General features: G+C 43.5%; 1 protein-coding gene across 3 annotated transcripts in view; it reads right to left on the reverse strand.

The window, feature by feature from the left end:
- The window catches only part of TNIP1 (TNFAIP3 interacting protein 1), a 130,818-nt gene that overhangs the window by 75,932 nt on the left and 26,983 nt on the right, over nt 1-27,903 (reverse strand). For all 3 annotated transcript variants that reach the window (XM_030211154.1, XM_030211155.1, XM_030211153.1), the window contains exons 2-4: nt 23,870-24,040; nt 16,687-16,842; nt 6,033-6,127 (exon numbers count right to left, since the gene is read on the reverse strand). In XM_030211154.1, coding sequence (XP_030067014.1) covers nt 6,033-6,127; nt 16,687-16,842; nt 23,870-24,002 — 384 coding nt within the window. In that variant the 5' untranslated portion in view covers nt 24,003-24,040. The remainder of the gene's footprint in view (nt 1-6,032; nt 6,128-16,686; nt 16,843-23,869; nt 24,041-27,903) is intronic.

Below are 27,903 nucleotides of genomic sequence, written 5' to 3' on the forward strand. Positions count from 1 at the left end.
ACACCAAATTAAAATACGATTGCAATATTCTCACCAAAGAATAAAATAAAATAGGGGTAAAGGAAAGCTGGGAAAGGGTTCTCAGGAGGGCGGTAGAGAAAAGGAGGCTCTAAAGCATGTGGCCAAAGGACAATTGAAAAAAAAAAATGGGTCTTCAATAACACCGTAAAATTTAAAAAAGGAATGAGACCGGGGGGAGAAAGCTATTAAAGAAGAACAGAAAGTGTTTTGTGAATTCCCAGTGAGAAAAATGAGAGGATGGAAGGACCATCCATAGGCAGGTCTTGGATGTGTCTCTGAGACATGCACATGACTTATAGAATAATATAAGGTACCCGCACTTCAGGGCACATTTAAGTGCCAACAGTTACGACTGCCATTGACTTGGCATATCTGCTGGCGTCTACCTTTAGATACGCTGATGCTGACTTATGCTAGTATTTAACAACTGACTTATGCTAGTTTTGTGCACATCGGAAATATTTAGGTGTGCAGGAGGTTTTTTTATAGGAGCGAGTGTGAGGTGTGACTTATTCGGTTCTGTGATTTGTGAATATTATATATGGAAGTACAGAAGCACATACGGGTGTTTGGCATATAAAACTTGGGACAGAAAAATACTCTAGAGAAGCCCTATGATTGAGAAACTTGTCCACCCCTAGAGGGCTTCCTATTTGGAGGCACCTCATTTGGGTGAGTTTAAATATCTCTGAGGACATCTCTATTATCAAAAAATCATATATTATTAGTGAGAACACCCAGAACCGTATTAGGTCAATCCTCTCACTATGTGGACTTCTAGAGTAGGCTTAGGTATGTGTTTAGTAGATTTTGCATACTTATAAGTTGGGAAGGTTTTTTATAGTTAGTATTCAACAACAGCATCTTGGTACCGAGATGCCATTATAGGTGCACCTATATATTGGTACCAACCATGTCAATTTATTGAATTACCACTTTAGCATTAAAAAATAATATTTGCTTGAGCAGGCTACAATTTGTGTGCTCATGCATGCAAGTGAAGGAAATGTCATTTGCAGTTTGGTTTATTTACTTATTTGAAATTTGAGATACAGTCTTTTGCAAACAAATACAACAAAGCGATTTACAATTTCAGTCATAAAAGGGACTTCTTTAATTTGTGGTGTAAAGGTCGGACAGTCACTCCTGCACAATATCTAGACAAAGTGACTCACAGACAGGGAGATGGATAAATAAAAGAGACGACTGACAAGGATCAACAATAGCTCATCATTGCTTAAGAAGGAAAAAAAGAGGGGGGGGGGGAGGGAAGGGAACAGTAACACCCAAACCCCCACCCCAGAAGGGTTACTACAGCATACCCACCTGCACTGTAGATGAGGGAGTGAAAGGGAGAGTAGATGGCATGGATGGGAAGACTGGATAGGCCATATGATCATTATCTGCCTTCATTTTTCTCTGTTACCAAATCCATGCAAAGAAGTGTATAAATGCTCACAATTAAATACCTACCTTGGACTGGTGTTCAATTATCGTGAGCTCGCTATTTACTGAGGGCAAAATAAATAGAAAGCACACATTAAACTGTGCATGCCCAGTTCTCTGTTGTTATTGGCACCTCTGCTGGCTTTCAAGCATACGAAGCTCCTCACCACAGGATAAAGAAGAGCAAAGATTTGTAGGACAGCAGAAAACTGAAAAAAAAACTGTATGTTTAGAAGCCTCTGTCCTGTGTCAGTGAAGATCGTCAAAGAGGCGGATAAAAGGATGTGGTTAGGAGCAGGATCTTTAAAAAAGTGGTATGAGAAGATGCGGTTGGGGACAGGACCTTACGAGTGTGGTGTGTGAGGACGTGGTTGGAGACATAAAGAATGTGCCTAGGGGAAACCCAGGGAGGAATCTGGATGTCCCGATTCAGGAGGATGCTGGCATCTAACCATTTCCCTCTCCCGCATGACCACACTCTAGATAGGCAGAATAGAAGTACTACACAGTCTGCTATTGCCCTAGAACTCAGAGACATGAGATCCGCACTTAAACCAAAACAACAGGTCAGCTCCAAAGGGCTTTTGAGGCTCAAACTCAAACCACTGAGAGGGGAATTTTATAACAGTGCCTAGGCTGAGGCACTGTTTTATCAAGACGTATAGATATCTATTGTCTCTTTACAAAATACTGGCAAAACTCATGCCTTGAATGCAGGGGAAGATGTTTACATCTGCTCAAGACCAGGTTCATGAATAAAGTTGACTAAATTATTTTATAATCAACGTAGATACCTACAGACTCCACCCGTGCCCCCAGCTATGTCTACTGGCAAAAGATACACACAATCTTGACAGAGGCATGTATATTTATGCCAGTCAGGGTTTTATAAATGGCTTTATGCACATTAAAAAAAAAAAACTGATAAAATTACCCAATGCATGTCTACAATGGGTTTTGGCTACATTAACCATGTCAATGATAGCAAAGACCAGAATGGAGGACTAGTCTAATGGTTAGTGCGGTGGCCTGAAAATCAGTGAAACTAGGTTAGATTTCCACTGCAGCTCCTTGTGACCCTGGGTAAGTCACTTAACCCTCCATTGCCCCAGGTACAAAATAACTACCTGCATATAAAATTTTAAACAGCTTTGGATTGTAACCACAGAAAGGCAGTATATCAAATACCATCCCTTTTCCCTTATTACTACTACTTATCATTTCTAAAGCGCTACTAGACGTACGCAGCGCTGTACACTTGAACATGAAGAGTGCTCGACAGAGCATACAATCTTCTGGGAACCTACTGTTTGGTAGAACACGTGCCTTGTGTAAAGAAATGAGGATTTATTTCTGCAGCGCACAGTGAAGGGAATTCAATAAACAGCACTGAAAAAATTCAGCACTAAGCGCTATTTATATAAAGGGCATGCACCTTATATAGAATAGCAGTTAGTGGGGGACAATAACTAGAGAGCAGTTGTATTAGAAAAAGCAAGCTATATGCTATCTTATTTCCTTTTTCTTTTGTGTTATCTTAAAATGCCTGTATTGAAATATTGCATTAATGACTGGAGTTGTTAAATCTTTCTAAACTCTTAATAAAAATTTAAAGTTTAAAAAAAAAAAAAAAAAAGAAGAAAAGTAGTTAGTGCAGATCCTCAACCTCCACTTCCCTAACTGCAAGGGCCTGAAATACAAGGCGCTGCACGCGTCAACCTTTTCTTACATGAGCACGCAGTTCTGGAACACACTGCAGCAGAACCTGAAAACGATCTATGAACAAACCAACTTCCGCAAATTATTGAAGACACATCTTTTTGATAAAATTTACGGAAAGAACCAAAACACAAAGTCCACACTCACTGTTTAGTAATACATCAATACATCCACTTATGAATTCTCAACCCCCGAAATCTCACCACACTCATACCTTTACTCACAGAGAAATGTATACCATATGGTTTTTGTTATTATATATTGCCCTTTAATTTCCCGTTGTTTCCTTCCAATGTTTCAATGTTCTTTTCCATTGATATATTCCTTAACGATACTTTGACTTTGTCTCGTATAACTCTTCACAATGTAATCCATAACCGAATTGTAACAAATTGTATTTCCATCATTCATAATGTATTGTAAGCCACACTGAGCCCGCAAAAAGGTGGGAAAATGTGGGATACAAATGCAATCAATAAATAAATAAATTTTGGACGCCATACTTATGCCTGCTAAAAGCAGGTGTAAATGCTGGTGCCAACTTAAATGAACTTCGGGCAAATTCCATAAACCCCAGAGCAACTTTTTGGAACGCCCCCTTTTCAGATAAGAGCGATTGAAGTTAGGTGCCATGCTCACTTGCCCGGGGCTAACCGGACATTTTCAGGGGCAGTTAACTGGATACTGCCGCTGAAAATGCCCAGTTAGCTTCCAACTACTTTGGGGGCATTCCAGGGGCGGCATCAGCACTTAACTGGTTAAAAGTTAACAGGCAGCACTATCTTTATGCAATTCTTAATAGCCGGTTAAGTGCTGAATTTCTGGAATATACAGAGCCTGCTATAGTTTGCCCGGCTCTGTATATCCAGAAATTCAATGCTAGAGTCCGGATGTGGCCTGGCACTGAATTTCCGGGCATAACATCGACAGTGTTCAGCAGAATGCTAATTGCTGCCAGCTGACTATCGGGCCCTTAGGGCCTAAATATAAACGCTATTTGTGTGGTAAAATTATAGAATGCCAGCATTTGTGATGGACATACTGCACATTGCGTAAAACTGTTACGATTATTTCACTTTACTTTGGGCCCCATTTCCTAAGCAGAGCTAGCATTTTTAGCATGCGCTGCTACAGACAACCATAGGAATATATGGGTGTCTCTAGCGTTAGCGCGCACACTAATATTTAGCATGTGCTAAAAACGTAAGCAAACCTTAGTAAACAGGTACCCATATTTGGTTCTTATATCCCACATTATCCAAACTGAATTTGTTTCAATGTGGCTCACAATAAACAAATTAAGTACAATTACATAACAATTACATTCAAACTTTCCAGTAAATATCTAATTCAATTAAATAGCTAAAACGTTAACAATGCACAATTCCAGATATAATTAGTGTAGCAATGAGCAGGTGATTAGTCTGCATCTAATAAAAAAAGCCTTGAAAAGATGGGAATTGAGCATTTTACAAAATGTTAGATATTCTGTTATCTATCTAATGTTCCCTGGTAGGGAGTTTCATATCTTTGTTGCAATGCAGTAAAATCCCATGGTATAGATAGATTTGTATAGTATACCTTTGTAACTAGGAAAATCAAGTAACAGGAACTGTCGGGCGTCTTGCAAGGTGTTCCTTGGTGGAAGAATTATAAGGGTACACATATAGTCTGGGGACATTCTGTACAATATTTGGAAAACTAGTACAGTAATTTTAAAGTAAACTCCGGCTTTCGCAGGAAGCCAGTGCAAAGTCAGTAGTAAAGGAGTGGATCTATGGTAACAGGACTTCTAAAAGACCAGCGGTGCGGCTGGATTTTGTGCTGTTTGTAGCTTTTTTTTTTTTTTTTTTTTTTAATACTTGATTCCTTGCAACCAGCGTACATCTAATCACTATAGTCAATTTGGGATAGAATTAGTGACTGGACAAGGATATGGAATGTAGCTGTAGAGGAGTTTCTAAGCCTTCTTAGTTTCTACAGTGTTCTGAACACCTTTATAGTGACCGTTGTTCCTTGTTCATCAAGTGTTAAATGTTGGTCTATGATGACTCCCAGGATTTGTAAGCTCCTTTTTAAAGGGTAACTGGTAAGGACAATCCTAAGATTATTTTCTGACACTGGGTGGTACTGATTATTTTATCACTGATGGTTTAGTCGTTTCTCTATTTAGTTTCAGTCAGAAGGTTGAGGCCCAAGTATCCATTGTGTCTAGGCCTACTTGGATAGTCCATAAGTGCTAATTGGGCGCTAAGTGGTATTCTATAACTTCATGACACAACTCGTTTGGCAGGTAAATGCAAGGGGTCATGCACAGGGTGGAGCAGCATGACCAGGTCCAACATTTACGTGCATAACTTAAGCAATATTGTAGGTTACATGCTATGGTGCCACATTTAGGAGCATTTTATGCCTGCTATCAACATGGCATAAAGTGGGCGCACCTGAATATTGTAAATGACGACACACTATATTATATAATTGAATCTGGGTGCACAGATCCATTGCAGAATTAGCATTCAATGCACTGTATCTTGACACCTCACTTTTGGCGCCCTTTATAAATTGCTCCCCTAGATTAATATTTTATTATAAAATTCATAACTTGCTCAATCCATAATTTTGGGTGGCTAACAGCAAACATATATTGCTGTTATGCTGGTTGAGAATCTTCTAGAAATGTTACCAGAATGCAGTCAGTCTTTTCCATGTGTAAAAGTGAGCCTAGCAAAGCCCTGTCTAGAAAGAGTACCTGTGTGAAGCAAAAATTCAGAGTGCCCCCCACCTCATTTTACACAATAAAAAACCCCCTGCATTTTGACAAGTTTTGATGACTTGAGACTCACACTAGATGAAGACTTCTGATCACTCTTAGTAGCAGTAGGCGACTCCATTTCATATTCACCTGGGACAACGAATGAGTCAAGAATCTGGTCACATCCTGTAAGAGAAGAGACCTTCAAAGTTTGAACTTCAAAAAGCTTTAAACTCAAAGGGGAATTCTATAATAGAGAGTTGCACGGGGATAGAAAATTCACCCATCCCCAACGGAATCTAACCCATACCTACCTGTACCCTCTGAGATCTATTTCATCCACACCTATCCCCACAATTTATCTCCTCCGTCCCTACCCATAACTGCAGGAGTCGATGCTATTATTTACTTACTCACAGCCCTGTTTTCTCCCAACCACAACAGCCTCCCATGGTTTTTTGGATGGTATTCACTATTCAACCAATGAGTGTTCCAAGCCTCAGTCTGGTGTTCCAGTTGCCTCTCTGAACATTCCAAGCCTCATTCTGGTGCTCCAACTGCCTCTCTCTGTACTTTTCAAGCCTCGATCTGGTGCTCCATTTGCCTTTCGCAGTGCATTCCAAGCCTCGTTCTGGAGTCACCGGAGATTTTGACTCAACTACTGTGGAAATCACATGACAACTTCTTCCATCCCCGCAGGAATCCCACAATTCCCATTGCCATGCAGCTCTCTATTTTATAACGAGTCGCCTAATTTGAGGCAGCAATTACACAGATAAATTTACATGTGTATGTGAACACATATGTCCATAAATGAGCAGTTTCCAGTTAAGCGGTATTCAGCAAGTATGCACCTGGATGCAATGGGGTATACTTTGAGGGTGTGGTGCATAATTATATGCATAGATAATAAAATCTTACAATCTACACTAGGTAGGGAAAGGTGATGGTTACAATCAAAGTGGTTTACATATTATATTCAGGTACTTATTTTGTACCTGGGTCAATGGAGGGTAAATTGACTTTCCCCAAATCACAAACAGCTGCAGTGGGAACTGAACCCCTGATTTTCAGCCTACTGTGCCAGCCCATTAGGCTACTCCTCCACTTTTACAATCTAGATGTGCACATTTAGATCAGCTCCATGGCTGGTGTACACATCTTAGAAATAGGAGTGTTTTCTGCCACTTATGCTAGTAGTCTATAAAGAGAAATAGGCATCTAGTTTTTTCTACAGAATAAACTTCAAATAGATGCTCTCCTAGCACTTACATCTAGGCACTGTCTTACAGAATTATCATCAAATGTTTCGATATGCTAAGATGTGCCTGAAAGAAGAAGCTGGCAGTATGAAACTATTTCTGGTATCAACTCCTCCCCCCCCCCCCCCAAACATTAATAAAGCACAGACCTGTGTGTCACACACTGCTCTCTGTTCAAGGGCTTCAATACCACAAGGATGTTCTGTCATTTGTGAATGACAGGAGAACACCAATGAAATTAAAGTGTCATTTCCTATCTGAAATGACACAAAAGACACAAAGGAAATGTTCCTTCATTTTGGTCATGTAGAAGATAAGTCTATGAAGCAGCAGCACCAATATCAGATGCCAACAACGCCTTTATCTGGACACTATGCTCTAAAGAAAATAGGCCCCTGCTTTCTTCATAAAATACTAGCTTAACATGTCCAATTTATGAGTATTTTAGCTGCAATCACTTACTGTAGCCATACAGCTGATATAAATGATTGCTAAAGAACATGTATAGATTACAGTATTTTATAATCTGCATTTACACGTGGAAATGGTTTAATAATAACCTCCATTTGTGCCTATGTGTTTTTATAAAATAGGCCCCAAATAGGTGCCCACGTCCACCCAACCTAATAAAATGGTATCACTGACATCTTGATATTTATTTCAGTGTATCTAAGCGGATTAACACCGCAGTCACAATGCTTTACTTAAGGAAGTAAACACATTCTAGGCACCCTTTTTAGTAAACACCGAATAATGAAATATGGCATTTTAATCAGGAAACGGACAGTTTTCAACCCCGATGCATGATCACACCCTAACATTTTGTCTAATCACCCCAACCTATTTACCGATACTTCTTTACTGTACTTGTCACTGTAATAGTACCCCTATACTATATTTGTTCACACCAGAGTCTGTAACCACCTCTCCGGAACTATGTAAGCTACTTTGAGCCTACTAATAAGTGGGAAAAGGTGGGATACAAATGTAACAAATAAATAAAATAAATAAATTGTGAAGGGGTTGCCCAGTGGTTAGAATACTAGACTGGCAACTAGGGAAACCCAGTTCAAATCCTGCTGTGGCTTCTTGAGATGTCGGGCAAGTCACTTAACCCTCCATTGCCTCTGGTGCAAAGGGCAATTCTATAAAGGGTAGCTAAATTTAGGTGCTAACTGTGCATGCTAACTTATATAATAGGCACTAAATGACATCATACATTGGCATTTATATGAGTATGTCCTAGGTGCTTTTCTATAGAATTGGAGCACTAGTCACATACCCCTGGATTCTATATAGTGCGCTGATGCAGATTCTATAACACTGCATGTTGACTTAACAAGCTAATGAGCACTGATATCAGGAGTTAATAAGCAATAATCAGCACTAATTGGTACTTATTAGAATATAGGTACACAACTCATTAAGCGTATTCTATAATGATGTGCGCCAAACTTCTAACATGCGCTGGCAAAAAGGGGCATGGTTATGGGCATTTCATGGGCATTCCAAAATGTAGGCATCTAGTTATAGAATATGGCCCAGTGCACCTAAATCTACACCATGTTGTACTTGGTACAAATGGATGCGCACAGGTTTAGGTGCTGAAATATCAACTAAGTGTATTCTATAATTGGTGCCTAAATCTAGGTGCAGATTATAAAACATGCTTAGTCAGCACCGATTTCAGCGCGCAGATTTTTTTTAGGCACCAAGTATAGAATCTCCTCCATGGCGTGTAACAGAAAATGGGTTGTGCTAGTGAGTGGAACATTGGCATTTCATGAGTGTTCTATAGTATCACATGTTTGCACTGCAAAGTCTAGGGATAGAGTAAGACTTGTCTGGCACCACATTTATAGAATGATGTACCAAAAAGCAAACGAGCTGAAGTTAAGTCTATGCTGAAGTTTTTATTTTGGTCAAGCCTTTGATATTGTTAGTGATTTGGAAGTGAGGATTTACAGAGGACGTTGCAACTGGGAAGATCCTTTTGCTATATGTGGAATCTATTATATGAGAGAGTGGTTGTCTTGCATGAGAGAGTCTGGGTCTTTCCTATTTTATTATCTGGCATTCTTTTCTATTACATAATTTTTGTGTTTTTATTTAGCCGTTAATCATTTTGATCTGAGTAAGCTAGGTGGTATATAAAGTTTTTTTTTTAACAAACAAACATGAATACTTAAGTACAAGAGCTTACCTCTGCCATTGATCTGGCGTAAGCTGTCGTATCTGAGTTTTGGAGCGCCAAAACAGCTTTGCACTACTATTCTGTAAGGGGGGAATCCTATAAATGGCCCTCAAAAATAAGTCCAAGAAAACAAATAGGCAGGCGATTCACAAGATCCAGCATAGAACAGAAAAAAAGATGTGAATCGCCAATGCCAATGTTGAGAAAAATAATTTATTCACCACATTATTTAAAATAGGCCCAACACGGCTGTGTCGGGCCTATTTTAAATAATGTGGTGAATAAATTATTTCTCTCAACAATGGAGATTCACATCTTTTTTTTCTATTCCTCAAAAATCAGTGCCAAAAAAAAAAAAAAATCAGTGCTAAGTGCTATTTTATTTATGGAATCATATGTACCACTGATTCTCACGCCTAACTTTTGGCGCCAGAATTACGCCTGCTGGAACCTGGTGTAAATGTTGGCGACCAAGATAGGCATGCTGAGAATATATTCTCTAATACAGCATAACTTTTCAGAATGCCCCCCCCCCCCGGACAACGCCCCCTTTTGACCTCATGTGCAACTTTCTTCAAATCAGTCAACTTACTTTCTAATTCTTCCTACTTTTTTACCCATCTATATGTTACAACTTTGCCTTACCCTTCACTACCAATTATAAAGTTCTATTACGTATTGTGTTGTCATTGCAAGTAGTATACCATGCCATACTTTGTATTGTTACTTGAATATTTTTACTGCTGTAATTGCCTATTGCTCATGTTTGATCTATTCTTACTGTACACTGCCTTGAGTGAATTCCTTAAAAAAGGCGGTAAATAAATCCTAATAAATAAATAAATATGGGAGTTAAGCCCTCTGCCTTATAGAATAATGTGCAGCCAAATGGGCGCACAAATTCTGAGTGCCAATGAACATCAATAATGGTGGTTGTTAGCCCCCAATTATTGATGGTTAAGAGCTCATTCAATTAATTTGTGCGCACATCTCGGCAGTGTGCTCAAATTTGGCCACACAATTTTGGGTGCCATATATAGAATCCAGAGGTAAGGGACGCCCTTAACACCATTACAGAATTAGCGCTAAGCGTGCTTCTTTGTTGTGCCTACATTTATTTATTTGTTTGTTTGCAGGATTTGTATCCCCCATTTTCCCATATTGGGTCGATGTTAAACAAATACAATCAGAAATAGGGTAAGGGAAGGTAGAGGTAGATGGGAACAACAAATGACAGAGGAAATAAGAAATAACATTGTCTTTTCAATCAGTGCAGGGTTGAAGCAGCTAAGCAGATTCAGAAGGGTAGGCCTTACAAAACAAAGGGAAAATTAGGTTCTTACCTTGGTAATTTTCTTTTTCTTTAGTCATAGCAGATGAAGCCATTACGTATGGGTTGTGTCCATCAACCAGCAGGGGGAGATAGAGAGCACTCAACTTTTCACAGTGCCTCATGGCCAGCCAGCTCCACTGCCTCTTCAGTATTTGAAGCTTCCAAAGCAGTATGGCAAACCGCAATGGGAATAACAACATGAACTTTCCTCACAGCGAACGATGAGGGCATGAACTCAAAAGGATGGAATGAACACATCCTCCTGGAGGGAATAAACTCGTCCTCCTTATTGTATAACTGGAGGGGATACACGCAACCTCCTGGAGGGAATAAACTCATCCTCCAAAACATAAACTGGAGGGAATGGACTCATCCTCCTATAAGTGAACATGAATCCTGAAGACTGTTTTCCAACTTTCTCCCAAGGAAGGAACTTCAGGAAACAAGAACAGAACCTGAAACAGATTCACAGCATACAGACAATCATACAGGGAGGGCTCATGGCTTCATCTGCTATGACTAAAGGAAAGAAAATTACCAAGGTAAGAACCTAATTTTCCCTTCCTTGTCATCAAGCAGATGAAGCCATTACGTATGGGATGTAACAAAGCAATCCCTATATAGGGTGGGAACAGGTCACACCACGCGCTAGCACTTGTGTTCCAAAACGCGCATCCCTCCTAGCAGCCACATCCAGCCTGTAATGTCGGGCAAAAGAGAGCTTAGAAGCCCATGTTGCTGCACTGCATATCTCTTGACAAGAGAGTGCTCCAGTTTCAGCCCAAGAAGAAGAAATCGCTCTGGTAGAATGCGCCTTAAAGGCTACAGGTGAAGACCGGTCGGCAAGCAGATAAGCTGAAAAGATAGCTTCTTTGAGCCAGCGGGCAATAGTGGCTTTAGACGCTGGAGACCCTCTGCGAGGACCTGATAGCAAAACAAACAGATGATCATAGATCCTGAAAGAGATAGTAACTCGCAGATACTGCAGCAGAGTCCTGCGCACATCCAACAGGTGCAACTGCCCAAAAGATTCTGGACACTCCTCCTTATCAAAGGAGGGCAAGAAAATAGGCTGGTTTAGGTGAAACGCTGAAACCACCTTAGGCATGAAGGAAGGCACGGTTCGAACCGTGACCCCGGACTCTGAGAATTGCAGAAATGGGTCTCTACAGGACAGCGCCTGGAGCTCTGACACCCGTCTCGCCGAAGTAATGGCCACAAGAAAAACGGCCTTTAGTGTCAAATCTTTCTCCGAAGCGGCTCAAAAGGAGAAGCCTGCAGGGCCTTCAAAACTAGCCCCAGGTTCCAAGCTGGGCAGGGTGCTCGCACGGAAGGCCGGAGCCGAAGCACCCCATTAAGAAACTGTGCCACATCTGGATGAGCAGCTAAAGACACGCCTTCAACCTTACCACAAAGGGAGGCCAACGCTGCCACTTGCACCCGCAGGGAATTATAGGCCAAGCCTATTTGTACATCATCCTGCAAAAAGTCCAGAATCGGCGAGACAGGAGCCCGCATGAGGTTGATCGCTTTTGAATCACACTAAGACTCAAACTGGCGCCAAATCCTGGCATAAGCCACGGAAGTGGAACGCTTGCGAGCCTGCAGGAGAGTGGAAATGACTGTGTTTGAATAGCCTTTGTCCCTCAATTGCGCCCTCTCAATCGCCGTGCCATAAGACCAAAGCGGCAGGCGTCTTCCATGGCTACCGGGCCCTGTGACAACAGGTTCGGTACCAGAGGTAAAGGAAGGGGAGCCTCCACTAGCATCTGTTGGAGGTTCGCATACCAAGGCCTCCTGGGCCAATCCGGGGCGATGAGGACCACTTCTCCTGGGTGCAGCCGAATCTGCAGCACGTGCCCTATCAAGGGCCATGGAGGGAACACGTATAGTAGGCCCGGAGGCCAGGGCTGAGTCAAGGCATCCAACCCTGCAGAGCGAGGATCTCTCCGTCTGCTGAAGAAGCACGGGACTTTGGCATTTGAACTTGTCGCCATAAGATCCATCACGGGCTTGCCCCATTTGGCACATATCTGCAGAAATACTTCATCCGCTAGTTCCCATTCTGCTGGATCGATCTGATGCCTGCTTAGATAATCGGCTTGCACGTTGCTCTGACCTGCAATGTGAGCTGCCGACATAAACTGAAGATGCAGCTTGGCCCAGTGGCAAATCTGTTCGGCCTGCGCAGCCAGTGCTCTGCACTGAGTGCCGCCTTGTCGATTTATGTAGGCCACTGCTGTCGTGTTGTCCGACATCACTCTGACAGCCAATCCTTCAAGGGTCACTTGAACGGCCAGAAGCACCTGAAACACCGCTTTCAACTCCAGGCAGTTGATAGACCACTACGACTCCTCGGGTGTCCATAGACCCTGGGCATGCTTCCCCTTGCAATGTGTGCCCCAGCCCTTCAGGCTGGCATCTGTCACTACTAGACACCAATCGGGGAGCGCCAGCAGCATTCCTCGCCACAGCATGCTGTCTGAGAGCCACCACTCCATGCTGAGTCGGGCCACAGGGAGCCAAGAAAGTCTGCATTGATAATCCTGAGAAACTGGAGACCATCTTTGAAGTAGGGAATACTGTAGAGGTCTCAGGTGCGCTCTCGCCCAGGGCACCACTTCCAATGTGGCTGTCATCGATCCCAGCAGCTGGACAATGTCCCAAGCTCGCGGGCGGGGCATCCTCAGGAGCAGACGGACCTGATTCTGAAGCTTGCACCGCCTTAGCTCGGGTAGGTATACATAGCCCGAGTCTGTGTCGAACCTGGCCCCCAAATATTCTAGAGACTGCGAGGGGGTCAGGTGACTTTTGGCCATATTGACGACCCAGCCTAGAGATTGAAGTACTGAGACCACTCTGGCTGTAGCTTGATAGCTCTCTGTTACAGAGTCTGCTCTGATGAGCCAGTCGTCTAGGTACGGGTAAACCCTGATACCTTCTCGCCTGAGCAAAGCAGCTACTACCACCATTACCTTCGAAAAGGTTCAGGGAGCTGTGGCGAGGCCAAAAGGCAAGGCCCGGAACTGGAAATGTTTTCCCAACACCGCAAACCTCAGAAACTTCTGGTGCGGGGGCCAAATTGGTATGTGCAAGTAAGCTTCTTTCAGGTCTAGAGACGTGAGAAACTCTCCTGGCTGTACCGCAGCAATGACGGAGCGCAGGGTTTCCATGTGGAAATGCCGCACTCTCCGGGACTTGTTTAATTCTTTTAAGTCCAGAATAGAGCGAAAAGACCCACCTTTTCGTGGCACCACAAAGTAGATGGAGTATCGGCCGTAGCCGTGTTCGGCGGGAGGTACCAGGGACACGGCCCCTAACTGAATCAGACCTTGCAAAGTCTCCTCTACCGCCGCCCGTTTGGCGGCAGAACCGCATCGGGACTCCACAAAACACGTCTCTTACTGGGGCGTTGAATTCTATTCTGTAGCCATCTCTGATCAGGTCCAGAACCCACTGATCTGAGGAAATATTGGCCCACTCCTCGGCAAAGAGGGAAAGACGTCCTCCGATGACAGGAAGTGAGGAGGGGGCCGGCGCACCATCATTGAGAGGGTCGCCCCTGAACTCCAGGCCTAGAAGTGAACCCAGCAGAACACCCCCGGACGGTACCTTCTAGCTTCACGGAAGCGAGGTCTATAAGAGGAGTGGACCGCCTGGCCCTTGGAGGAAGGCCTCGGCCTATCTTTGGGCAAGCGCTGGGGTTTAGGATCTCCCAGGCCTTTAACAATTTTTTTTTCCAACTCCTCACCAAATAGGAGAAGGCCTTGAAAGGGCAACTTCACCAACCTTTGCTTATAGGCCATGTCCGCTGCCCAATGTCGTAGCGAAATAAGACGGCGAGCCACCACTGCTACTGCCATTTGTTTAGCCGAAGCTCTGACAATATCATAAAGGGCATCAGACAAAAAGGACAAGGCCGACTCCAGCCACGGAGCCACATCCAAGAAGGGCTACGCTCAATCTCCAGGCTGTTCCACTGCCTGTTGCAACCACGCCAGGCAGGCTCTAGCAGCATAACAACTGCATGCAGACGCCCGAACAGTAAGACCTGCAATTTCAAAGGACCGTTTAAGTGCTGCTTCCAGCCTACGGTCTTGTATATCCTTCAGGGCAACTCCTCCTTCCACAGGGAGGGTAGCTCTCTTTGTCACCGCAATGACTAGGGCATCTACTTTAGGCATTGCAAAGCGAGCCAAATGCTCCTCACGCAGAGGGTATAATTGCCCCATAGCCCTGGAAACTTTCAAAGGTCCCTCGGGGTCAGCCCACTAAGCGGAAATAAGCTCTTGGATGGAGTCATGCAAAGGAAAGGCTCGAGCAGGCTTTTTGGTACTAGCCATCCTAGGATTCACAGAGGAGGCCACGCCACTGTCAGGCTCTTCAATAGAAAGGACCTGTAGGGCATCTGAAATAAGCGCTGGCAGCTCATCACGGTGGAAAATCCTCACCGCGGAGGGATCATCCAGATCCTATGGTAATTCTGCACCTGACTCTGGCTCCTCAGACCACGAAGGCCTGCCAGAACTCTCCGAATCCTCACAGCCCAACCACAGGGGGGAAAAAGGAGGTGCACCACAATCTGAAGGGGAATTAGCCCTTCTACGCTTTTCTTTATGCCAATTATCAGGGAAAATAGCCTCAGCGGGCAGTCCCAGGCCAGAATCCACCGGGGGGGGGGACAATAGAAGGGGCCTCAGACGACCCTTGAGGGAGAGCTCTTTTCAGCATGTATGCTTTATGCAATAACAACACAAAATCAGGAGAGAAAAACTCGCCCTGGGCACCCAGATCCCGTCCGGGGCTAGCCGCTCCCTGAATAGCCTCAATTCGAGGTCCTCCCCCGGGCTCAGGGCTCTCCGTCTCAACGGAGGCCGCGCCATGCGGAGAATTCAAAATGGCGTCCGCTGCCAGCTCTGAGCGGGAAGAATCATCGCTTGCCATGCTCGGGCCGGCTCTTACACCTGTACAGCACGATTTACAGAGCCCCGCTGCTGATTTGCGCTTGCCACACCGGGAACAGCGCTTTACATTCTCTGCAGCCATCGCCAAAAATGGTGAGAAAATTCAAAATGGCGGTTTTGGCCCCAATCGCGGGCCCACCCCGGAGGAGTTAGAAAGCACTCTTACCTCACCGGACCGAGTATCACAGCTCCGGTCCCATAGAAGAATCAAAGGAAAACCTCTGTTCCTTTTTTTTTTAACGCTGTGAGGAAAGCAGAGGTAATAAGAACTCCAGAGGCTCAGATGAGTGGGAAAGGCAGGGTAAGGCGAACCAATGTGTCTGCATCCACTGAGTGGGAAAGGACAGGGAAAAGCAAGCTAATATGTCCACATCCACGGGGGCATGGGTAAGGCAGGCAAAGGGCTAACCTATGTGCCTTCAAAGTGAAGCTGCTATAGCCTCTAACACCCCGGCTAACAACTGGCAAGCCAGGAGCCACCCCCAGGCAGATTTTTGATGGAGCTCGAAGAAGCTGCAGCCACCCTGCTTGGGGAGATAGAGAATACTGAAGAGGCAGTGGAGCTGGCTGGCCATGAGGCACTGTGAAAAGTTGAGTGCTCTCTATCTCACCCTGCTGGTTGATGGACACAACTCATACGTAATGGCTTCATCTGCTTGATGACAAGGAATAGGTCTTTAAAGTTCACCGGAATTTTAGATGGTCATGTATCGTTTTCATAGGTGTTATTTTACAGAATTGCCCCCCCCCCAGGTTGTAAGTCTTCAGGGGACATGAAAATACCTGGTGCACCTGAATGTAACTGTCTTTGAGCCTTAAAAAATGTGAGCTAAATCCAAATCAATTTTACTGGGGAAAGAACTAAAGAATTCCAGTATGGGAAAAGGAGTAATCAATAACATGGATCTTAGCCAAAGCCAAGTGCTGTAGATTTGAAAATAGGACATTGCAGGGAGAGCTCTCAAAATTACAAAAGGCTTTGGACAACATACCTTCTCCTTGCACTACTTGAGTGGCGTTTTGGCTCAGAGAAGAGGAAAATGGGTTTGGCGCCAAAGATGACTTCAGCATCTCATTATCCTTCACCAGTTCTTCAGCCTTCTGCCGTAGTTTGGATGCTTCCACGTGAGACTCTTCCATGAGCTCTCCTATTTTACCAGTGTGAGAGGTGAAAAAGGAGAGGTTAGAATGCCGACATGAGGCGGGACCTGCTCTGGAGAAACTAGGAGGAAACACAAAGATAAAAGCAAAACAACAGTATGGCAATGAGGTGGGAAGAGGGATAAGGGATGGGATTCACAGGCATGGTATAACACTGACATCTAGGAGCAATTCTACAACAGGGCACCTACAATTAGATGCTTAGAGAGTGTGCAGTACAGTCTATTTTTAGAGTATTAAAATAACCGGGTATATATGCACTTTAACATTTTGGTGCAAGAACTGACACCAGTTTTTTTGGGTGCTGTAAGTTTGAGCTCCCAAGGGTGGCAGACGTGCATAACGTATGTATTCTGTAACTTATGCACATAACTGAGAGCACCGCTCATGCTCTGCCCCCCCCCTTGTAAAAATGCATTAAGTTTAAGTAGGTATTTGCAGAATAACACTTAGGCAGCATGCTGACACACTGTTCCCTCTAAGATAAGCAGGAGTCCTCCCCCTACAGTCCTGCCAGTGGGTGGTGCTGTTTCACTATCACACTTTCAATAGTGAGGGACAGGCAAGCTCTGCAGGACTCTAGGGAACCTGCCTGTCCCTAGCAATTGAAAATACAATATTGAAGCACCACCCCCTACTGGCAGCAATGCAGTTGGAGGACTCCCGCTCAACTTTGAGGGAACAGTGATGCTGACATATAGGCACATATATGCTAATATTCTGTTCATTTATACGCTTAACGCACGCATAAATATTAGCACCTAGTTGACAGAACTGCCCTGCTAGTAGCCAGATATTGGGTCCGTGATTTCAGGATTGGAAAAGGAGCTCTGGTGTTTGGCCACTGACCAAGGACTGTAATTGCAATGACCAGAGGGAGGGGATGGAGAAAAATGCTTCAGGAGTTAGAAAGAAAGACTTATCATATCAGATCACAGTTCTGAACCCAACTGAGACCCAAAGAAGTAAAAGCACTGCTCTGTCAAAAAATAACACTGGCAAAGAGCTTTTCCTCTGCAAGTTTTAAGCCAGCTCAAGTGACTGCCATCAGACAATTGTTCAGTGGCCCACATGGAAGCAGCGTGTGCTGGCACAAGTCTAGTTTACTAGTGAGCAGAATTCACGTCATTAAAAAACCCCTTTGCAATATTCAGCTCGGTTACATGCAGAACTAAGTGTTCTGCCACAACAGGAGCAAGGTTCACTTGCAGTGTAGGGAAGTTTGTGTTGTTGGTGATGAAGGCGGATGCTGATAAGCAGAGGGTTCCATTTCTATAAAATCCAAATTCACTTTTTATTACAAACCAGACACCTGCCTGCACGTCTCCTTAGCAAGGCAAAGTGCCTAGCAGTCACTCAAGAAAGATCAAGTACCACAACTTGCTGAGCAAAATGATATACAACTCCAGGTTACCTGGATTCTCATTCGTACCAGAAGTTCAATATTTTAAAAAATCTGAAAGCTGCCTAAGGAAAAGTGCAGGGGTGAGAAAACAAGGCAAACGTCCCACAAAATCCAACGTGGAAGATAAAAGCAAAATGCAGATGTAACAAGAAGATAAACAGTCTTTATTTAAAATCCAAAGGCTCCCAGAGATTCACACACCTGTGCCCAACAAGGCCATGTTTCACCTTGAAATGCCTGCGTCATAGGCTAAATTACCAGCTGGTGGAAAATTACAAACTTCACCATGTCTGGTTCAACTGACAACAAGATTAAAAGTAATGCTCCTTCCTCTGGGTGCATTGTATAATTGAGGACTTCACCTTCATCACCTGCAGCACAAACTTCCCTTACATTCCCAGCAAACCTTGCTATTATTTGGCAGAGCATTTAGTTCTGCATACAACCGAGCTGTCTATTGCAGTGGTGGTTCTAAGCAATGCAAATTCTGCTCTCTTGTAAACCTTCCAATGGCCACAGTTTAAAAAAAAAAAAAAATCCCTCTCAAAGGGCATTTCCAGACACAGCTATCCCACAGGTTCTGGAATAGTGGGAAGCTACGTAATGGAAGCACTATTCTATGACGTGCGTGCTCTCTTTATAGATTAAAGTTTAGCGCCAATTCCAACACCTAACTGTAGGTGCCAGACGTATACCTGCTGAAACCTGGTGTAAACGCTGGCGCCTAAGATAGGCGCATTGAGGCAGTATAACTACGTATGCAACTTTTTGGACTATGCCTGACACAATCAAGGCCATGCCCTCTTTTGAGAGTTATGCGCCATACCTTAGAGAATAGTGCACAACTAGATGTTGTGAGGAATATGAGGGTGAGAGGGAGAATGAAGGCACATGGAGGAACGAGGAGGATCGAGAGGGAGGGAGAATGGGTAGAGAAAGGGAGGAGTCTTTTCTCCTGGGGAATTGGAGAAAAGGAAAAGACAATTTCCAGCAGCCCCTGAGTAGGTCCCATGGTAGAAACAGGAACTTCAATCCCCAACAGTCCCCAGAGGAGGTCAGGAGAAAGGCCAGAGAAGGGAGCTGGAAAAACCTGTCCCAGAGAGCCAGGATGAGGGAAGGAGTTCTGAACCTACCCAATTAAGCAAATGGAGAGCAGCTGAGCAATGGTTGTGGGGAGGAACCTATGGACTGGCAAGAAGAAAAGGGGGAGGAACTAGAGCAAGAGGAGCCGATGGAGATTGCTGCTCTGACTAAACTGGAAGGAAAGGAGGTGAAACAGGAGAGGGCTGCTCGGGAGCAGAGCCTGGTAGAAGAAGGGAAAAGGTGGCTATCCCACGAGGGGAGCTGAGAGAACAGGTTTACCACGGAAGGGTCATGCGGGTGGTGGTCAGGGTATAATTCTGGCCTGGTTGGGGTGGGACCCTTGCCACTTTCCCTAGGTTGATTTCTTTCGAAAGGGAGAGAGGTGGAGTGGTGGTTTTGGGCATAACTGCTATACATGAACTGCTGGGAGTTTGAACCCTTTCTGAACTGCTGTGTTTGGGGAATTGTTTTGCATAACTGCTTACATGAACTGCTGGGGAGTTTGAACCCTTTTTTGATCTACCGTGTTTGGAGAATTACTTTGCATAACTGCTGGGAGTCTGAACTCTTTCTGAACTGCTGTTTTGGGGAATTATTTTGCCTAACTGCTGGGGAGGGTTTGAACCCTTTCTGGAGCTACCGTGTTTGGAGAATTACTTTGCATACCTGCTATACATGAACTGCTGGGACTCTGAGCCATTTTTAAGCTACTTTGTTTGAAGAATTGCTTGCATAACTGCTTTATACGAACTGCTGAGATTTTGGAACCTTTTGGTTTTTTTTGTTTTGTTTTGAATACTATGCTGTTCAACTGCTATGCTTCTTGAGAAATGCTGTGGTGGGAACTACCTTTGGAGGAGCAGTTGACACAAAGGGATTACAATAAAGTATAATGATCTGACCTTGTGGATTGCCGTGTGCTCTGTAGCAGTGGATTACAGCACACAGCTCAGCTAAAGGGCCGAAGGACTCAAGAGTCTCCCGGTACAGGAGACTTTTCCAAGAGTCTCCCATCTTAAGCATGCAACCAAATTTGCGGCGCCAATCTGGGTACCATATACAGAATCTGGGGGTTTATGCACTCAAGTGTGCCCCTATAGAACACTAGCGTAAACTGACGTTGGTATGCCTAAACATAGGTGTGCTCACATCAGGTTTACGACTGGCGTAAATATGCACACCTCAATTTTGCATTTGCAGGCACAATATTAGGCAGCCTGTACAATGGCGGCCCTGCCCATGAAACGTCCATACCCTGCCCCTTGCAACTATGCCTAAGTACAGAATAGAGATTAGACATCCTACTGTCATTTACACGTGCAAATGCACAGTTAACTGCATGGATAGCAGTATTCAAAAGTACATAAGTATTGCCATCCTGGGACAGACTGAAGGTCCATCAAGCCCAGCATCCTGTTTCCAACAGTGGCCAATACAGGTCACAAGTACCTGGCAAGATCCCAGAAAAGCACAATACATTTTATGCTGTTTATCCTAGAAATAAGCAGTGGATTTTCCCCAAGTCCATTTTAATAATGGTCTATGAACTTTTCCTTTAGGAAGCCAGCCAAACCTTTTTTTAAACCCCGCTAAGCTAACTGCTTTTACCACATTCTCTGGCAACGAATTCGAGTTTAATTACATGTTTAATGAAGAAAATGTTTCTCTGATTAGTTTTAAATTTACTACTTTGTAGCTTCATCGCATGCCCCCTAGTCCTAGCATTTTTAGCAAGAATAAACAAGCAAATCACATCTATCCGTTCCACTCCACTCATTATTTCATAGACCTGTATCATATCTCCCCTCAGCCATCTTTTCTCCAAGCTAAAGAGCCCCAGCTGCTTCAGTCTTTCCTCATAGGGAAGTCATCCCATCCCCTTTATCATTTTCCTCGCCCTTCTCTGTACCTTTTCTAATTCCATAAATTTAAGCACACAAATGACACCTATTTTTATGAACTTGTTACAGAATGAGAGGGATAAATTACATGTGCCGAAAGATTACACTTACTTAGAGTAATTTTATAAGTGGGTGCATACTTTAAGCAGAACTATTTTGGTGGTATTTTAGCTATTTACATATGGATGTGACCACATATGAACCATAGTGATTCACATCATGGGAAGGCATTAAACAGACTCCCTCTAGAGTAGAAGGTCGTGTAATACCTCATGGTGATGTGAATCCTTGATACCATGAGGCCAAGTTTAAGCCCCCGAAGCAGCCCGTGTAGGGCAAAACATGGCCGTGTCGGGCATTAGTTTAGTGTACTACTAATAAAGATTTTTAAGATTTCATTTCTCTCTCATGGTGTCTGCTTCCACAATTTCCTTCTTGGTAGGGGGTAATATTCAGCCTGTGGCTGTAAGCGGCGTGTAAGCCACAGGATGAATTAACCCCAGATAGTCAATGCTGGGGTATGGCCAGGGGTTAGTGTGGCAACGCGAAAGTTAAACTGGGCACCGGTTAACTCGGCGCATAAAGACAAGACATTCTTTTTGCTGTTCTATCTTTAGCTGGTTCATGGACTGAATATCACCAATAACCATCTAAGCTGCGACTCTGCTTAAAGCTCCGCACCCAGACCCTCCAAACACAAGGGCTATGGATATGGCCGGTTAGCGGAGATATTAAAGTGCCACTGAATACCAGCAGCCAGTCAGGGCAGCAGGGTTTAACCAGGTAGGAAAGTCTCTGTACTTTAGTGCATAAGTTGCTTTATGGTTATGTTCCAGATTATTTAGTGGAGTTATTTGCTGTGGGTACTGTAGGCCATTCACTTAGATCTAAGGACTGCTGTTTATTGCAGCTTCCTGCTTTTAAAAATGTGAAATATAAATCAATTCACGAGTCTGGCTTTCTTTACTGTTCAGTGCAATGCTGGAACTCTCTTCCTCTGGAGTTGAGATTTATTTACACATTTATACCCCACATTATCCCGAACATACAAGGCACTAATTGACAATAATTTGAATTTACATGCACATCTTTTTAGGTGTATTCTATAAAGAGATGCGCGTAAGTTCTAGTCCACGGATCTAAAAAGGGGGCATATTTCCACCTCCACCACCACCAGTGCTCCCTGCTAACAACTCATCCCAGCCCGAAATGTGCGTGCAAATTAATTTGCTAACAAGCTTTTAACCATCAATAATTGGGTGCCAATTATTCATGTTAATTGACACTCATTAGAACGTGTCTGCATCTGGCTTCACATTATTCCGTAAGGCAGGGTGCCACGGGAGGGGTATGGGCGGGTCAGGGACTTTCCTAAAATTTATGTGCGCCGTTATAGAATTAGCAGGATCTGCACCTAATTTACGCGTGGGGGTTTACACCAGGTTTTCATTGGCGTAAATGGGCATGCCTTAATATAGTCGTGGTTCCTGGTGCTAAGCAGTAATCTATAAACCACACCCAACGATGTTTTATAGAACAGCGCCAAGTGCTTTTTTTTGGCGATGATTTTTTTTTAGGCACCATTTATATAATCTAGTCCTTACTGCATTATAGCACATGCTAACCTGATAATGCAGAGTTAAGACAGGAGAACTTAGCACTTCCTAACAGGAGGCAGTAAGTACTCCCCTGTTAATTTTTTGCAGGCACCATGCGCTAGTGGGAACATTAAGGCACAATCTGCAAAGAAAAAAAAAGAAAAACCACTAAAAAAAATTGATGCCTTATATCTGAGCTTTTTAAATGGAACCAGAACTACTACTACCTAAAGTTAATGTCTCGTACTCTTCCTAAATCTCACTCTTTGAACAACTATTTTTGTGAGAGTACCCTCAGAGTTTTCCACTTACTTCGGCAATGAGTAATAACTCCTGCCCAGTGGTACAGCACTTCATTCATAGGGTTAATCTTCTTTTGTAACACCGTGTTGCGTACAGCGTGCTATTAGTGTCTTTGAGTAATAATTCATTTACATTTTATAACTCCTTCACCAGCTGTACTCATACACTCATACTTTAAACTAGCATAATTATTCGAGAAGACTGGACTTATCTTTGTCAACGTCCTCACTGGCTCTATGCTCCAGTGTATCCAAATCTGGAATAAAGATCTGACTGCCTTCCTCTAGAAGCGCCCGACACTGCGGGTTTCAAACTTCTTTCTTCAGGGACTCGGGTTAAAGCTGTCAATAGATGATAGCTTTAACCCGAGTCCCTGAAGAAAGAAGTGGAAAACTCTGAGGGTACTCTCACAAAAATATTTGTTCAAAGAGTGAGATTTAGGAAGAGTACGAGACATTAACTTTAGGTAGTAGTAGTCCTGGTTCCATTTAAAGAGCATTTTGTAGTATCCACCAGAGACTCTGGGATTCTGTTTGTTAAATCTGAGCGTAGCAAGCAGGAAAGTATTGGGTTAAAACACATTAAACCCACATTTTACCATAATTTAGTAAAAGGGCTCCTAAACTAGGTACTATTTTTGTACTTTCCACAGAAGGGAACTGTTATATAATTACCCTGTAAACATCCTAGATAGATCACAATATTCAACAATTAAAGAATATACCCAAGCATTTTATCCCCTTCATTTTCTCCTTTAACAAGGCATTTTCCTCCACCAGTCGCTCAAAAGCTGCCACTGTAATCGCCTCCTTTCTTCCACCGGGATCATAAATCCGATAGGGTGCTCTTCCTTCCATGCATGCCACTCATTCATCCGTTTTCCGCGCCCTCATCACTGAAAGAGAGAGAAATGGTGGATCAAGGCCACATGTAGTAATTTTGCACTGACCTACTTCCAGCAACTGGGTTTCACACAAGTACGAGAACCGGTGAACTAAAAAAACTGCAGCGATGAGGAATCAACATGTGCAGCTCATGTGAGAGGTTTTCTTATTTTGAGATGACTCGAGTCTTTAGTCAACCGTGCAAGCATGAAACAAATTCTGCACTTAGAAACACTTCAAAATAAAATTTAAAAAAAAATCCTGAGCTAGCTTTCTCTTTTTTTTTTAATTTGAAAAATCATGCCCTAATGCTCCAATTATTTTATTTTGTTACATTTGTACACTGCGCTTTTCCCACTCATGGCAGGCTCAATGCAGCTTACATGGGGCAATGGAGGGTTAAGTGACTTGCCCAGAGTCACAAGGAGCTGCCTGTGCCTGAAGTGGGAATCAAACTCAGTTCCTCAGTTCCCCAGGACCAAAGTCCACCACCCTAACCACTAGGCCACTCCTCCACGCACGGTGCCTGCAAAAAATTAACAGGAGAGCACTTACTGCATCCTATTTAGGAAGTGCTAAGTCCTTTACTCAATATGATGTACCCAGAGGGACAGTGCACTTCAAATATGGTTTCGCTCCGAGTAGGAGTAAAACGTTTGCTGCCATGGGAAAAATTAATATCAGAGGCTGTGATATAAAAACACTTTTGTTGGTAAAATATATGTTGCCATATTCATCTCTCTCTCATTATGGGGCTCTTTTACAAAGCTGCGGCAGGGCTACTGCAGCAATGGTGCACGGCAATCGGTCCTGCCACCTGGTTACCACGGGTAGTTCCTGGGTGTGACACGCACCACTTGGAAAATACAGTGATACCTTGGTTTTTGTCGATAATCCATCCGAAAACAATCGGTGAAATCCGAAACCGACGAAAACCGAGGCAATTATTTCTGAGCAGGAGAAGGCGTGGGTCGCCCTTTGCTTTTGCAAAATTAGCAGCGAGGTCACGTGGACATGCCGATGAAATCCAAGACAAATTTTTTGCGGGGAAAAAAAAAAAAAAAAAAAAAATCGATGAAAAATGAAACTGACGATAACCGAAGTCAACGAAAACCGAGGTATTACTGTATTTCTTTTAGTGCCAGGGGTTTACGCGACGGTAATCAGGCAGCGCTATGGGCTGCCCGGTTACCGCCAGGTTAGCACAGCAGCTTACTGCCTCCCCCCAGGAAATGGCTGCATGGCAAGTGCTTAACTTACCACATAGGCGTTTCCTTCTTTAAAACAAAAAAAAAACTCCTTTCACCCGCTGCGGAAAAGGGGGGCCTTGGACACCACCCGCAGGGGTCCTTTACCACAGCTTGGTATAAGGACCCCATATGTATCTGTAAAACCTAGTTATCATTCAAATGTTTTGCTAATAGAAATGTAAGTCACATTGAATCCAAGCCTGCTTGGGATAATGTGGGATATAAATGTAAAAAAATAAAATAAATACAGTACATAGCTGGGTTAAACTATTAGATATGATCAAGAAAGGCCATGTCTTAAAGGTGAAGTGTTGCTTGTGATTCAAGGAACATGTGGTGAAAATCATTTTCATGGGAGAAGTTAGTAGGGATGTACACAAGCAAGAAAAATTCAGTTTTTTTTTTTCATGAATTTGTCCCGATTTTTCAATTTTATTTGGATAGTTTCACAGCTTTGTCTTAGTGGAGAACTGATTTAAGGCACACTAACTGACTAAGTACGATAAATTGATTAGTTTGTCCTAAATCGTTTTAGTATGCACTAAGGAGCTAAACGACATTAGAGTTTGCAGTTACCATAGTTTAATTCTGAAAATTAGTACACGGCAGCTGCAAATCTAATTGGGGGTGTGCCCAGTATAGCCTTATGCAAATCCCACATTAAAATATCCATTAACGTACCTCCTATTTAGGAAGTGCTACACAGGCCCATGCTAATTGCAGAAGTGACAGATAACACGCGTTATGCAATACACCTGGTCCATGCCCTGCCCCCTAACATCAACTTTCCTTAACATGCAGTATTGCGTTTGGTAATTGAGCAAATAACAGAAAATCTGTTACCGCGTGCTTAACTGCACATTAAAGGCCGGATTCAGTAAATGGCGCAGAAAAGTACACACTGGGGGGAAAAAAAATCACACTCAGTGCTATTCTATAAAGGGCTCTCCAGGCAACAGCGCTGAGCTCGTACTCTGGCGCCTAACTTTGGGCATCAGGACTTACACCAAGTGAAACCCGGTGTAAGTCCTGGCACGCAACTTGGGCGCACAGCCCCCCAAATTCTATAACACCGCTCGTAATTCTTTAGAACTCCCCTGACCAGCCCATGCCCCACCCATGGTTGCTTCCCCTTTCAAGTTGAATGCAAGAGGATTTGGGTGTGGATCTTAATAAAACCATGCACAGCCAGATCCATGAACAAATCCACATTACAGCCAATTAACATCAATAAATGACTGCTATTGATAGTTAACAGCTTATTAACTAATTCATTTGTGCACGAATCTCAGGATCATGCACAATTTTGGGTGCCATTTAGAGAATCCAGGGGTAAGTACCTAAACACACTTTAGTAAAAAGGCCAAAAAGTTTTTAAATGTGCACTAATAACACAAACGCACATTAACATATACATACCTCCAGCATATAATGGAAAAAAAAAAAAAAAAAAAAGATTAAAATTATTTATTAATAGCATTATTACAAATAAGAAATTATCTTCCCAGGTTAGTGATAAAACAGATAAAGGAGAGAATTTATGAACTGTTAGAGAAGACAAATAAATCAGTACAGAAGAAAGGTTTATAGTTCAATCATTTTTATTGATGTTCTACTTTCCAAACAATCATAACATTTCCGTTTTATCTTCCATTAAGTTATCACTGTGTTATACATAAACAGAACTCCCACAACTGGAACATCTTATTCTTTTTCCCCCTTTTTTCCCCCCCTCCCCTCCCTTGTCCCCCCCTCCCTCCCCCCTCCTCTCCCTCCCCTCCCCTCTCCCCATTATTTCCAGTTCAAGGTTGCCACAGGCCTGATTGTCACTGTTAATATCTATAAATGTTCAAATGTTCAACAGGCGGCTTCTTGCCGCCGGGGACAAAGTCATCCAAAACGGAGCCCACCGTGTTTTAAATTTCTGTCCTGCTGATGATGATATATCTCCCACTCCAACTCTCTCCAGGCGCAATAGTGTGATCATTTGTGTTCGCCATTGTTGGACATTTGGTTCCTCTGCAGATAGCCACTTTATGAGGATAACCTTTTTTGCCATAACAGTAGTCCGCACAGCAAAGTCTCTCAAACCTTTTGGTGTTGGTTTTCCCAAAGCCGGTCGGCCAAACAACAGTTCGGCGTCCAGTTTCCAACTTGTCGCCCACCATCTGCTCACTTGTTGTGTAACTTGTGTCCAAAAACGTTGGATATGTGGGCATGTCCAAAACATGTGTCCTAAAGTTGCACCTTCCCCCCCGCACTTAGGGCAGGCGCCATCTGGCGATATTCCCATATGGAAAGCTCTTCTGGGCGGGATATACCAGCGCAGTACCACTTTATATTGTAATTCCCAGTGCGACTGGGCCCACATTGACCTTCTCATGCTTAAAATGTGCGTTCTGTATATTTCTTCAGGCAGTGTTAGACCCAAGTCCATATTCCATGCTTGGGCTATAACATTATATTGTATTTCTGATGCTGTATCTCTGATGTGCCTGTGGTGGAAGGATAGTGGCACCTTCTGTTGTGCAGAGAGTGAAAAGGCATCTGCTAACTCTTCTTGGACGTCCTCCGTTAAATTCTCCCATTCCAAACTTTTCACATAGTGCCGCAGTTGGTAATAA

Source organism: Microcaecilia unicolor, chromosome 8 (assembly GCF_901765095.1).
Source record: "Microcaecilia unicolor chromosome 8, aMicUni1.1, whole genome shotgun sequence".
Lineage (NCBI taxonomy): Eukaryota > Metazoa > Chordata > Amphibia > Gymnophiona > Siphonopidae > Microcaecilia > Microcaecilia unicolor.